At 53.0% G+C, this 12542-nt stretch overlaps 1 protein-coding gene across 2 annotated transcripts in view; it reads right to left on the reverse strand.

The window, feature by feature from the left end:
* LOC118380115 (noelin-2) overlaps nucleotides 1-12542 on the reverse strand; it is a 108127-nt gene that overhangs the window by 54657 nt on the left and 40928 nt on the right. Inside the window, exon 1 of one of the 2 annotated variants that reach the window (XM_052491036.1) lies at nucleotides 2413-2890. The exons of the other annotated variant lie outside the window; for it this stretch is intronic. Within the exon in view, the coding sequence (XP_052346996.1) occupies nucleotides 2413-2556 (144 nt within the window). The 5' untranslated portion in view covers nucleotides 2557-2890. Of the gene's footprint in view, nucleotides 1-2412; nucleotides 2891-12542 lie in introns of those variants that run through there. 2 annotated transcript variants of the gene reach the window in all.

Genomic DNA, 12542 nt, shown 5'->3' on the forward strand with positions numbered 1-12542 from the left:
AATGCCCCTCCTGAAGTAGCTCTTCCAGACCATGGCTCTGTTTCAATAGCCACACTAACTATCAATACTAATATACCATCTACTTCAAATGATGTCATGTATTGGCCATGAATTCTAAGTGGGATGCTGGTATGGACATTGGGACCACAGGAGGTTGGTGGCATCTTAATTGGGTAGGACGGGCTTGAGGTAATGGCTGGAGTGGAATTAGTGGAATGGTATTAAATACATCAAACATGGTTTCCTTGTGTTTGATGCCATTCCTTTTGCTCCGTTCTAGCCATTATTATAAGCCGTCCTCCAATCAGCAGCCAGGTCCTGCAGTCCAAGTCCACTTAGACCAAACCCACCCAGGCAGGAAGTAGAACCACTCCTGTACCACTCATTCAGGGACACTATGGGAATGTCATCCTTCCTAGTTCCTCAAAATATAAAACTCTGAAAAACACACAGATCAGACACAAGCTATATTGATATTGAACTTGAAGAGAAATACCTGTCTTGAGCTGCGCTTGTAGAATAGATAAATACATCTCAGGGAATGTTTTGCTAGACCTCTCTCTACAAGGTCAACACCTTCATAGAGCTCAGCCTCAACCGTGAAAACATCAACAATGTTTCCTCCAGTGAGCCGCTGAGACAGTTATTACAGCTGGGTGCCTCAGTGCAATAAAGTGGTATTTGTTGGTGCAGCATGCTTTTATGATATGACTGGACTGATTGAGGATAGGGCTCTGTGATAGAGGAAAGATTGGGAAGATAGAGTCATAATTCTCTGGACAGATGGACCCCAGCTCCTGAGACCATAGGGAGAAATGACCAATAAATACACACCTGCAAGTGTGTGCGCACACACACACACACACACACACACACACACACACACACACACACACACACACACACACACACACACACACACACACACACACACACACACACACACACACACTAAGGAAGGCAGGCAATGAGGCAGGCATGCGCGCAAACACACACACACGGACAGAGCTGGACACACACAGATGGACAGTGCTGGACACACACACACGGACAGAGCTGGACACACACACGGACAGAGCTGGACACACACAGATGGACAGTGCTGGACACACACACACGGACAGAGCTGGACACACACACACGGACAGAGCTGGACACACACAGATGGACAGTGCTGGACACACACAGATGGACAGTGCTGGACACACACAGATGGACAGTGCTGGACACACACACACGGACAGAGCTGGACACACACACGGACAGAGCTGGACACACACACACGGACAGTGCTGGACACACACACACGGACGGAGCTGGACACACACAGATGGACAGTGCTGGACACACACACACGGACAGAGCTGGACACACACACGCGGACGGAGCTGGACACACACACACGGACGGAGCTGGACACACACAGATGGACAGTGCTGGACACACACATTTCATCAGGGCTGGACGTTTAATAAGGGAGCAGATGCCATGAAAATAGACTCAGGAAAGAACCAAAGGCTATCACTCGCTACTAATGATCCTGAACATGACAGATGCATTCCTCTGCTTGACACTTCTCAACACCTCTCATCTCATCCATATGGAGCACCCATATGCACAGTCACACCACACATGCATCACAGTGTACACAGGTGTACATCCACAACAAGCTACACAAGCCTTCACATCTCAATCTTTTAACACGCTCCTCACATGAGACCCAACATAATGTACCTTTCAAGGAGATAACAAAATGAAGGTCCCTGGCTGGGATTCTGAACGCATACACCTATACAGGGTCGGTGGATTCTGACACCGGGGACGAAGGAAAGAGAGATGGGGGAACGAGATACGCATCCAACTGGAATAGGGTGTGTAGGAGCTGGAGCCCAAATCTCCCCCCATCATCTTCCTCATCACCTCAGAGTTTGCATATCATCAGTTACACCCTCCAGCGCTCTCAGATATCAGTCAACATCCTCATCCCTCACTACAGCAGCAGTATCCCAGCTCTGATCACCCACAGCACACAGAGGATTTACCAGCAGGGCAGTTCTCCCCTGATTCTCCTTCTCCTCCCAGCAATCAACACAGCAAAATCATTCTGGATCAGTTCCCTGGGAGCATCACTCACACAAGACCCTGAACATCATTCCCACTTCGCCTGACTCCCAGCACATGCACCGCTTTCATCCTCTATCATTTCTCTTAGCGCCGCCCCCGTGAGACAGACCCTCTCCGATACCCAACCCCACTTCAACCACCCTACCGCTCTGAGACCCCTCTCCCGGTCTCCACCCCCACCAACCCCACTTCAACCACCCTACCGCTCTGAGACCCCTCTCCCGGTCTCCAACTCATCCACCCAGCAGGCAGGTAGAAAGGATGGGAAAAGAGCTGTACTGTACGCACGCTGACGATCCTCTCCGAGGTGCCCCCTCGGGAGACGGTGGTCCCGTTGAGTCCCACCAGAGAGGGCAGTGTCTGGGACATCCAGTTGGTCACCATGGCCATGGTGCTGAGCACCGCCCCGATCTTCAGCAGCGGCACACTCATTTTGCCTGTCCCCCCACCTCCACACCGCTCCGCGCTCCTCAGCCCCTACCGCCCCTCTGCCCTGCACTCTTTCACCCCACTCTGCCTGCACCGGGACCAGTTAGTCAGCCAGGTAGGAGCAGAGAACCAGGAGGACAGGCAGTTAGCCAGAGACACAGCCCCAGCACGGTGGCTCTCTCCTCAGCCCAGGGAAAAAACTAGAGCAGCTCTGAAAACCACAGACCCAGGCTTAGTCAATCAATCAGCTAGAGCTAGAACCAGAGAGCAGAGGAGGACAGGAGCTCACATCCAGCAGCAGCATCTCACTGGGTCTATCCGTTTGAGAGCAACTGCCTGCCAGAGCCTCTCTCTCCCTCACTCGCTCTCTCTCAAGATGCAGAGCTGCGCATTGGCTGCCTCTCTCTCTCGTCCCCTCCCTGGCTGCCTCCCTCTCTCTCGTCCCCTCCCTGGCTGCCTCCCTCTCTCTCGTCCCCTCCCTGGCTGCCTCCCTCTCTCTCGTCCCCTCCCTGGCTGCCTCCCTCGGTCTTGTCCCCTCCCTGGCTGCCTCCCTCTCTCTCGTCCCCTCCCTGGCTGCCTCCCTCTCTCTCTCCTCCCTGGCTGCCTCCCTCTCTCTTGTCCCCTCCCTGGCTGCCTCCCTCTCTCTCGTCCCCTCCCTGGCTGCCTCCCTCTCTCTCGTCCCCTCCCTGGCTGCCTCCCTCTCTCTTGTCCCCTCCCTGGCTGCCTCCCTCGCTCTTGTCCCCTCCCTGGCTGCCTCCCTCTCTCTCGTCCCCTCCCTGGCTGCCTCCCTCTCTCTCGTCCCCTCCCTGGCTGCCTCCCTCTCTCTTGTCCCCTCCCTGGCTGCCTCCCTCTCTCTTGTCCCCTCCCTGGCTGCCTCCCTCTCTCTCTCCCCTCCCTGGCTGCCTCCCTCTCTCTCTCCTCCCTAGCTGCCTCCTCTCTCTTGTCCCCTCCCTGGCTGCCTCCCTCTCTCTCGTCCCCTCCCTGGCTGCCTCCCTCTCTCTCGTCCCCTCCCTGGCTGCCTCCCTCTCTCTCGTCCCCTCCCTGGCTGCCTCCCTCTCTCTCGTCCCCTTCCTGGCTGCCTCCCTCTCTCCTGTCCCCTACCTGGCTGCCTAACTCTCTCTCGTCCCCTCCCTGGCTGCCTCCCTCTCTCTCGTCCCCTCCCTGGCTGCCTCCCTCTCTCTCGTCCCCTCCCTGGCTGCCTCCCTCTCTCTCGTCCCCTCCCTGGCTGCCTCCCTCTCTCTCGTCCCCTCCCTGGCTGCCTCCCTCTCTCTCGTCCCCTCCCTGGCTGCCTCCCTCCCTCTCGTCCCCTCCCTGGCTGCCTCCCTCTCTCTCGTCCCCTACCTGGCTGCCTCCCTCTCTCGTCCCCTCCCTGGCTGCCTCCCTCTCTCTCGTCCCCTCCCTGGCTGCCTCCCTCTCTGTCGTCCCCTCCCTGGCTGCCTCCTCTCTCGTCCCCTCCCTGGCTGCCTCCCTCTCTGTCGTCCCCTCCCTGGCTGCCTCCCTATCTGTCATCCCCTCCCTGGCTGCCTCCCTCTCTCTCGTCCCCTCCCTGGCTGCCTCCCTCTCTGTCGTCCCCTCCCTGGCTGCCTCCGTCCCTCTCGTCCCCTCCCTGGCTGCCTCCCTCGGTCTTGTCCCCTCCCTGGCTGCCTCCCTCTCTCTCGTCCCCTCCCTGGCTGCCTCCCTCTCTCTCTCTCCTCCCTGGCTGCCTCCCTCTCTCTTGTCCCCTCCTTGGCTGCCTCCCTCTCTCTCGTCCCCTCCCTGGCTGCCTCCCTCTCTCTCTCCCCTCCCTGGCTGCCTCCCTCTCTCTCTCCTCCCTAGCTGCCTCCCTCTCTCTTGTCCCCTCCCTGGCTGCCTCCCTCTCTCTCGTCCCCTCCTGGCTGCCTCCCTCTCTCTCGTCCCCTCCCTGGCTGCCTCCCTCTCTCTCGTCCCCTCCCTGGCTGCCTCCCTCTCTCTCGTCCCATTCCTGGCTGCCTCCCCTCTCTCCTGTCCCCTACCTGGCTGCCTAACTCTCTCTCGTCCCCTCCCTGGCTGCCTCCCTCTCTCTCGTCCCCTCCCTGGCTGCCTCCCTCTCTGTCGTCCCCTCCCTGGCTGCCTCCCTCTCTCTCGTCCCTCCCTGGCTGCCTCCCTCTCTCTCGTCCCCTCCCTGACTGCCTCCCTCTCTCTCGTCCCCTCCCTGACTGCCTCCCTCCCTCTCGTCCCCTCCCTGGCTGCCTGCCTCTCTCTCGTCCCCTACCTGGCTGCCTCCCTCTCTCGTCCCCTCCCTGGCTGCCTCCCTCTCTCTCGTCCCCTCCCTGGCTGCCTCCCTCTCTGTCGTCCCCTCCCTGGCTGCCTCCCTCTCTCGTCCCCTCCCTGGCTGCCTCCCTCTCTGTCGTCCCCTCCCTGGCTGCCTCCCTCTCTGTCGTCCCCTCCCTGGCTGCCTCCCTCTCTCGTCCCCTCCCTGGCTGCCTCCCTCTCTGTCGTCCCCTCCCTGGCTGCCTCCGTCCCTCTCGTCCCCTCCCTGGCTGCCTCCCTCTCTCTCGTCCCCTACCTGGCTGCCTCCCTCTCTCTCTCCCCTCCCTGGCTGCCTCCCTCTCTCTCGTCCCCTCCCTGGCTGCCTCCCTCTCTCTCGTCCCCTACCTGGCTGCCTCCATCTCTCTCTCTCCTCCCTGGCTGCCTCCCTCTCTCTCTCTCCTCCATGGCTGCCTCCCTCTCTCTCGTCCCCTCCCTGGCTGCCTCCCTCTCTCTCGTCCCCTCCCTGGCTGCCTCCCTCTCTCTCGTCCCCTCCCTGGCTGCCTCCCTCTCTCCTGTCCCCTACCTGGCTGCCTCCATCTCTCTCTCTCCTCCCTGGCTGCCTCTCTCTCTCGTCCCCTCCCTGGCTGCCTCCCTCTCTCTCTCCCCTCCCTGGCTGCCTCCCTCTCTCTCGTCCCCTCCCTGGCTGCCTCCCTCCCTCTCGTCCCCTCCCTGGCTGCCTCCCTCTCTCTCGTCCCCTACCTGGCTGCCTCCCTCTCTCGTCCCCTCCCTGGCTGCTTCCCTCTCTCTCGTCCACTCCCTGGCTGCCTCCCTCTCTCTCGTCCCCTCCCTGGCTGCCTCCCACTCTCTCGTCCCCTCCCTGGCTGCCTCCCTCTCTCTCTCTCCTCCCTGGCTGCCTCCCTCTCTCTTGTCCCCTCCCTGGCTGCCTCCCTCTCTCTCGTCCCCTCCCTGGCTGCCTCCCTCTCTCTTGTCCCCTCCCTGGCTGCCTCCCTCTCTCTTGTCCCCTCCCTGGCTGCCTCCATCTCTCTCTCTCCTCCCTGGCTGCCTCCATCTCTCTCTCTCCTCCCTGGCTGCCTCCATCTCTCTCTCTCCTCCCTGGCTGCCTCCCTCTCTCCTGTTCCCTACCTGGCTGCCTCCATCTCTCTCTCTCCTCCCTGGCTGCCTCCCTCTCTGTCGTCCCCTCCCTGGCTGCCTCCCTCTCTCTCGTCCCCTCCCTGGCTGCCTCCCTCTCTACTCCCTGGCTGTCAGCGTCTCCTCCCTTACTCCAGCCTTTCTTTACATGCTTACATCCCTCCTTTATTTTCAGTCTCTCCCTCTCTTTCACGCCTTCTGTCGCAGTTCTCTCCTGACTCTTTAGTGTGTTCATTGAATAGCACACAGTCACAGAGAGAGACGATGAGACTGTGAGGGAGGCTGCAAGGGTATGTAGATGAGTGCAGACAAGACAGGACAAGACATTCAGTGTTCAACACCATGACCGTGTTGGGTTCCATTACTCTGTCCAACTCACAGCTAGTCTGCAGCCTGTTCAGAAACATCACCTCATACACACCCCCTCTCTACTCAGATGGACTGGAGGAAGAGGAGGAGGAAGATGCAATCAGGGTGGGTCTTAATGAGGAAGATGAGGGAGAGGAAGAAGAGGGAGAGGAGGAGAAGGAGCAGGCTGCATGGTGAGGGTATAATGAGGAAGAGGAGGAGTGAGTAGGCAGGCTGTGTGGGATGGGTATTAATGAGGAAGAGGAACGAGGTGATCCAGCCCACAGCTCCTCTTCTCCTCCTCTCCTCTCCTCTTCTCCTGAAAGCCCATCAGTTACCCTGCTCCCTGACTCCTCCTTAAATCACCCTGTAATATGCACACTCAACCGCTACAGCCCCGCTCGCCACCACACACACACACACACACACACACACACACACACACACACACACACACACACACACACACACACACACACACACACACACACACACACACACAGCTATCTTTTAACTCAAGCTGAATGAACCCCCTCTCTCAAAGTACTGGCCATGCGAGGAGCTTTCAGTGTGGACCTAACTAACTAAACGAGTTGATGAAATAGAAAGTTAATCAATAATAGGAAGGTAATTATAGAAGTGGAGAAAATTGGAAGCCTAATGGATCTGACTGTGAAATGAAGTGGGAATTAATAGGCTTTTCATGGAGCAAAATGGCTGCCATGTCGTGCATCACCCAGGTGGATGCTACAGAGTGGGGGTGGTGGAGTGAGTATGTGCGAAGCAGTTGATTATCATCGTCGTCATCAGGTGGTGGTTGTTATCATCATTACTTTCTCTTGTTCTTGTGAAAGTGTTTCTTGAACCAGGCAATAGTGTCATGTTTCAGACCTTCTGCTTACTCTGCCCATAGAAGATGGTGTCAGTTTACCCTGTAGGGATTATGCGTCAGCATCAAATGACCCTCTAAAACAGCAGCCACTCATAATGATGACAGACTGCCTGGGTGTGACAGTATGCCCATGTCATCCCCTCTCCTCTTTGTGTATGGTGACTGATTGATCTTGTCAGACAAGCCTCTCCTACCCAGATACCGACACTGGGCAGGGGCTGGGGAGATGGTGAGTGATATGGGGTTTGCTGCGTAGGGGCATGGGTTGACATGTTATGAGAGGAGACAGCTTGCTGAGCTCTATCCAAGACATGTCAGGCCTCCTCAGCTCACCTGCTGGCTCTCTCTCTCTTCCACTCTGCCTCTCCAGCCTATTGCAGTGACAAGGCTTCCCTCAAGTGGTCAGTAGGAGCATTACATCTGTTCAGCTCACATCCATTCGCTTGAGGCCAATCAGCCTTTGGCAATTACTGTCTCGCCGGCATTTACCCGATGGTGGTGACACACGATTGTCACAGTTTAGTATCATGATGGCATGTCAAGGAATAACACACACACACACACACACACACACACACACACACACACACACACACACACACACACACACACACACACACACACACACACACACACACACACACACACACACACACACACACACACACACACACACACACACACACACACAACACACACACACACACGTCCCTGCAGGATCCTTGCCTTACCCTGGATATGAAAGAGTAAAATATCACAGCAAAGCAGACAGAAATACCCATAGTCTAGTTGAACCTGAGTACGAGGGACCTCACAAAACGATATTGTCCTGATACGGTAGCAGGTAGCCTAGATGTTAAAGTGTTGGGCCAGTAAACCAACGGTTGCTAGTTCAAATCCCTGAGCCGACGAGGTAAAACATCTGTTGATGTGCCCTTGAGATCGGCACTAAATCCTTACTTTTCCAGGATTGCCGTTGACAATGGCTATGAACCCACTATCTCAGGGAGAGCGGGGAAATGCAAGAAACACATTTCCATTTCATACATGTGTATAATACACACTCGTACAAGACTAACGTAAGCACCCATTAAATGATTATTACTTAGGTGCCGACACGATATGCATGTGCTTTGATGTTACAAAAATATTGCTCACCATGTGCAGACAGTGGCGGTAGATGCCATTTATGATGAGGGAGGACTTTATTTCAATGTTTTTATGAGCATGGCCTTATTTCTATTACAGCATATTGGATAACTGTCGTTCATACTTCACCCTGCTCAATGTAACATGGATAGGCTTAGGCTACTACATGTAGGCGCACAGGTCCAGAGAAATCAGAGTAATGAAGGTGACAGACAGTGACACATTCAATACCGCCATGCACACTCTTGCCTGCATCTAGCTGATCTAGGTTGTAAAAATGAGTCCAACAGTTGCAGACGAGAGTTTCTATTGGACATATTCAGGTATGTTTATCCCCGTTTCGTTCCATTTTGTTTCTATTTAAGAAAGGCTTTTCAACAGAATCGGCGGAATGAATACACCCCTGATCACATGCAAACACAGAAGTAGCAGCCAAATATAAAGCACATGATCCCTTTGCTCGATGTAGCCTATACAGTATATACTCTGAACAAAAATATTAAATGCAACATGCAACAATGTCAAAGATTTTACTGAGTTATAGTTCATACAAGGAAATCAGTCAATTGAAATAAATTAATTAGGACTTAATCTATGGATTTCACATGACTGAGATACAGATATGCATCTGTTGGTCACAGATACCTTAAAAAAAAGATAGGGGCGTGGATCAGAAAACCAGTCAGTATCTGGTGTGACCACCTTGTCCCTCATGCCGTTTGGTTACCTGTTCAGGATTATGGCTTGGGGGTAAAAACTGTTGAGAAGCCTTTTTGACCTTGACTTGGCACTCCGGTACCGCTTGCCATGCGGTAGTAGAGAGAACAGTCTATGACTGGGGTGGCTGGGGTCTTTGACAATTTTTAGGGCCTTCCCCTAACACCGCCTTGTGTAGAGGTCCTGGATGGCAGGCAGCTTAGCCCCAGTGATGTACTGGGCCGTACGCACTACCCTCTGAAGTTTAAATATATATATATTTTTAAATTTATTTAACCTTTATTTTACTAGGCAAGTCAGTTAAGAAGAAATTCTTATTTTCAATGACGGCCTAGGAACAGCGGGTTAACTGCCTGTTCAGGGGCAGAACGACAGATTTGTACCTTGTCAGCTCGGGGATTCGAACTTGCAAACTTTCGGGTACTAGCCCAACGCTCTAACCACTAGGCTACTCTGCCACCCCTTGCCGCCCCTTGCGGCCTTGCGGTCGGAGGCAATTGCTGTACCAGGCAGTGATGCAACCGGTCAGGATGCTCTCGATGTTGCAGCTGTAGAATCTTTTGAGGTTCTCAGGACCCATGCCAAATCCGTTTAGTTTCCTGAGGGGGAATAGGCTTTGTCGTGTCCTCTTCATGACTGTCTTGGTGTGTTTGGACCATTCTAGTATGTTGTTGATGGGGACACCGAGGAACTTGAAGCTCTCAACCTGTCCCAGTACAGCCCCGTCGATGAGAATGGGGGCGTGCTCGGTCCTACCCTCACCACCTCACCACCACCTACCCTCACCACCTGGGGGCGGCCCGTCAGGAAGTCCAGGATCCAGTTACAGAGGGTGGTGTTTAGTCCTAGAGTCCTTAGCTTAGTGATGAGCTTTGAGGGTACAATGAGCAGCATACCACCCAGCATACCACTGCTGGCTTGCTTCTGAAGCTAAGCAGGGTTGGTCCAGGTCAGTTCCTGGAAGGGAGACCAGATGCTGCTGGAAGTGGTGTTGCAGGGCCAGTAGGAGGCACTCTTTCCACTGGTCTAAAAAAATATCCCAATGCCCCAGGGCAGTGATTGGGAACACTGTAGGGTGACGTTAAACGGGTGTCCTGACTCTGAGGTCATTAAAGATTCTATGGCACTTATCGTAAGAGTAGGCGTGTTAACCCCAGTATCCTGGCTAAATTCCCAATCTAGCCCTCAAACTATCACGGTCACCTAATAATCCCCTGTTTACAATTGGCTCATTCATCCCCCTCCTCTCCCCTGTAACTATTCCCCAGGTCGTTGCTGCAAATGAGAATGAGTTCTCAGTCAACTTACCTGGTAAAATAACAGATAAATAAATAAATGATTAGCATTCTCACATAGCTGTTCCTTTTGTCCAGGTGGGAAAGGGCAGTGTGGAGTGCAATAGAGATTGCATCATCTGTGGATCTGTTTGGGAGGTATGAAAATTGGAGTGGGTCTAGGGTTTCTGGGATAATGGTGTTGATGTGAGCCATTACCAGCCTTTCAAAGCACTTCATGGCTACAGACGTGAGTGCTACGGGTCTGTAGTCATTTAGGCAGGTTTCTTTTGTGTTCTTTGGCACAGGGAATATGGTGGTCTGCTTGAAACATGTTGGTATTACAGACTCAGTCAGGGACATGTTGAAAATGTCAGTGAAGACACCTGCCAGTTGGTCAGCACATGCCCAGAGCACCCGTCCTGGTAATTCGTCTGGTCCCGCGAGCTTGTGTACGTTGACCTGTTTAAAGGTCTTACTCACGTCGGCTACGGAGAGCGTGATCACACATTCGTCTGGAACAGCTGATGCTCTCATGCATGCCTCAGTGTTGCTTTCCTCGAAGCGAGCATAGAAGGGATTTAGCTCGTCTGGTAGGCACGTGTCCCTGGGCAGCTCGTAGCCGTGCTTCCCTTTGTAGTCTGTAATAGTTTGCAGGCCCTGCCACATCTGAACAGCGTCAGAGCCGGTGTAGTATGATTCAATCTAAACCCTGTATTTATGCTTTGCCTGTTTGATGGTTCGTCGCAGGGCATAGAGGGATTTGTTGTAAGTTTCCGCGTTAGAGTCCCGCACCTTGAAAGCGGCAGCTCTACCCTTTAGCTCAGTGCGAATGTTGCCTGTAATCCATGGCTTCTGGTTGGGGTATGTACGTACAGTCACTGTGGGGATGACGTCCTCAATGCACTTATTGATATAGCCAGTGACTGATGTGGTGTATTCCTCAATGTCATCTGAAGAATCCCGGAACATGTTCCAGTCGGTGATAGCAAAACAGTCCTGTAGTTTAGCATCTGCTTCGTCTGACCACTTTTTTTATAGACCGTGTCACTGGTGCTTCCTGATTAAATTTTTTGCTTGTAAGCAGGAATCAGGAGGAGATAGCTGTGGTCGGATTTACCAAATGGAGGGCGAGGGAGAGCTTTGTACGCGTCACTGTGTGTGGAGTACAGGTGATCTAGAATGTTTTTCCCTCTGGTTGCATATTTAACATGTTGATATAGATTTGGTAGAACTGATTAAAGTTTCCCTGCATTAAAGTCTGCAGCCACTAGGAGCGCCGCCTCTGGGTGAGTGGTTTCCTGTTTGCTTATTTCCTTTTCCAGCTGACTGAGTGCGGTCTTAGTGCCAGCATCTGTCTGTGGTGGTAAATAAACAGCCACGAAAAGTATAGCTGAGAACTCTCTAGGCAAGTAGTGTGGCCTGCAATTTATCACAATATACTCTACTTCAGGCGAGCAAAATCTAGAAACTTCCTTAGATTTCACTCACCAGCTGTTGTTTACAAATATGCACAGACCGCCCAACCCTCATCTTACCAGAGTGTGCTGTTCTATATTGCCGGTGCAGCATATATCCCTCCAGTTGAATATCCATGTCGTCATTCAGCCACGATTCCGTGAAACATAGGATATTACAGTTTTTAATGTCCTGTTGGTAGGATATTCGTGATCGTACCTCGTCTAATTTATTGTCCAATTGCACGTTGGCGAGTAGTATTGACGGTAACGGCAGCTTTCCTACTCGCCTTCTGCGGGTCCTGACGATGGCATCCGTCTCTTCGTCCTCCGGAAGCTATCATAATTACTGTGTAAGTCTATGGAAAGGGATGAGAACCATGAGCATCCTAGGTTTCCTATTGAAGTCAATGTACCCAGAGGAGGACAGAAGCTAGCCGTCCTCCGGCTACACCATGGTGCTACCCTACAAAGCACTGCTGAGGCTACTGTAGACCTTCATTACTAAACAGTATGTTTTAATAAATTATTTGGTGAATATATTTAATATATTTTTATCAAAAAAGTTAAACTTTTGTAAATGTTTCACTTTACATTTTTCTGAAATTCACTGAGGAGGATGGTCCTCCCCTTCCTCCTCTGAGGAGCCTCCACTGGCTGCAGAGAGAGAGGAGAGAGCATGATAAAATTCGTTTTGATCAATAATGGAAATAAAAGTGCTGAAAGCATGTTGGCTGACTATTTTTGGAGTTATGTATTATGTGTAATACAGCATGTTTAAGCAACACATCATAC

Source organism: Oncorhynchus keta, chromosome 32 (assembly GCF_023373465.1).
Source record: "Oncorhynchus keta strain PuntledgeMale-10-30-2019 chromosome 32, Oket_V2, whole genome shotgun sequence".
NCBI classification, from domain to species: Eukaryota; Metazoa; Chordata; class Actinopteri; order Salmoniformes; family Salmonidae; genus Oncorhynchus; species Oncorhynchus keta.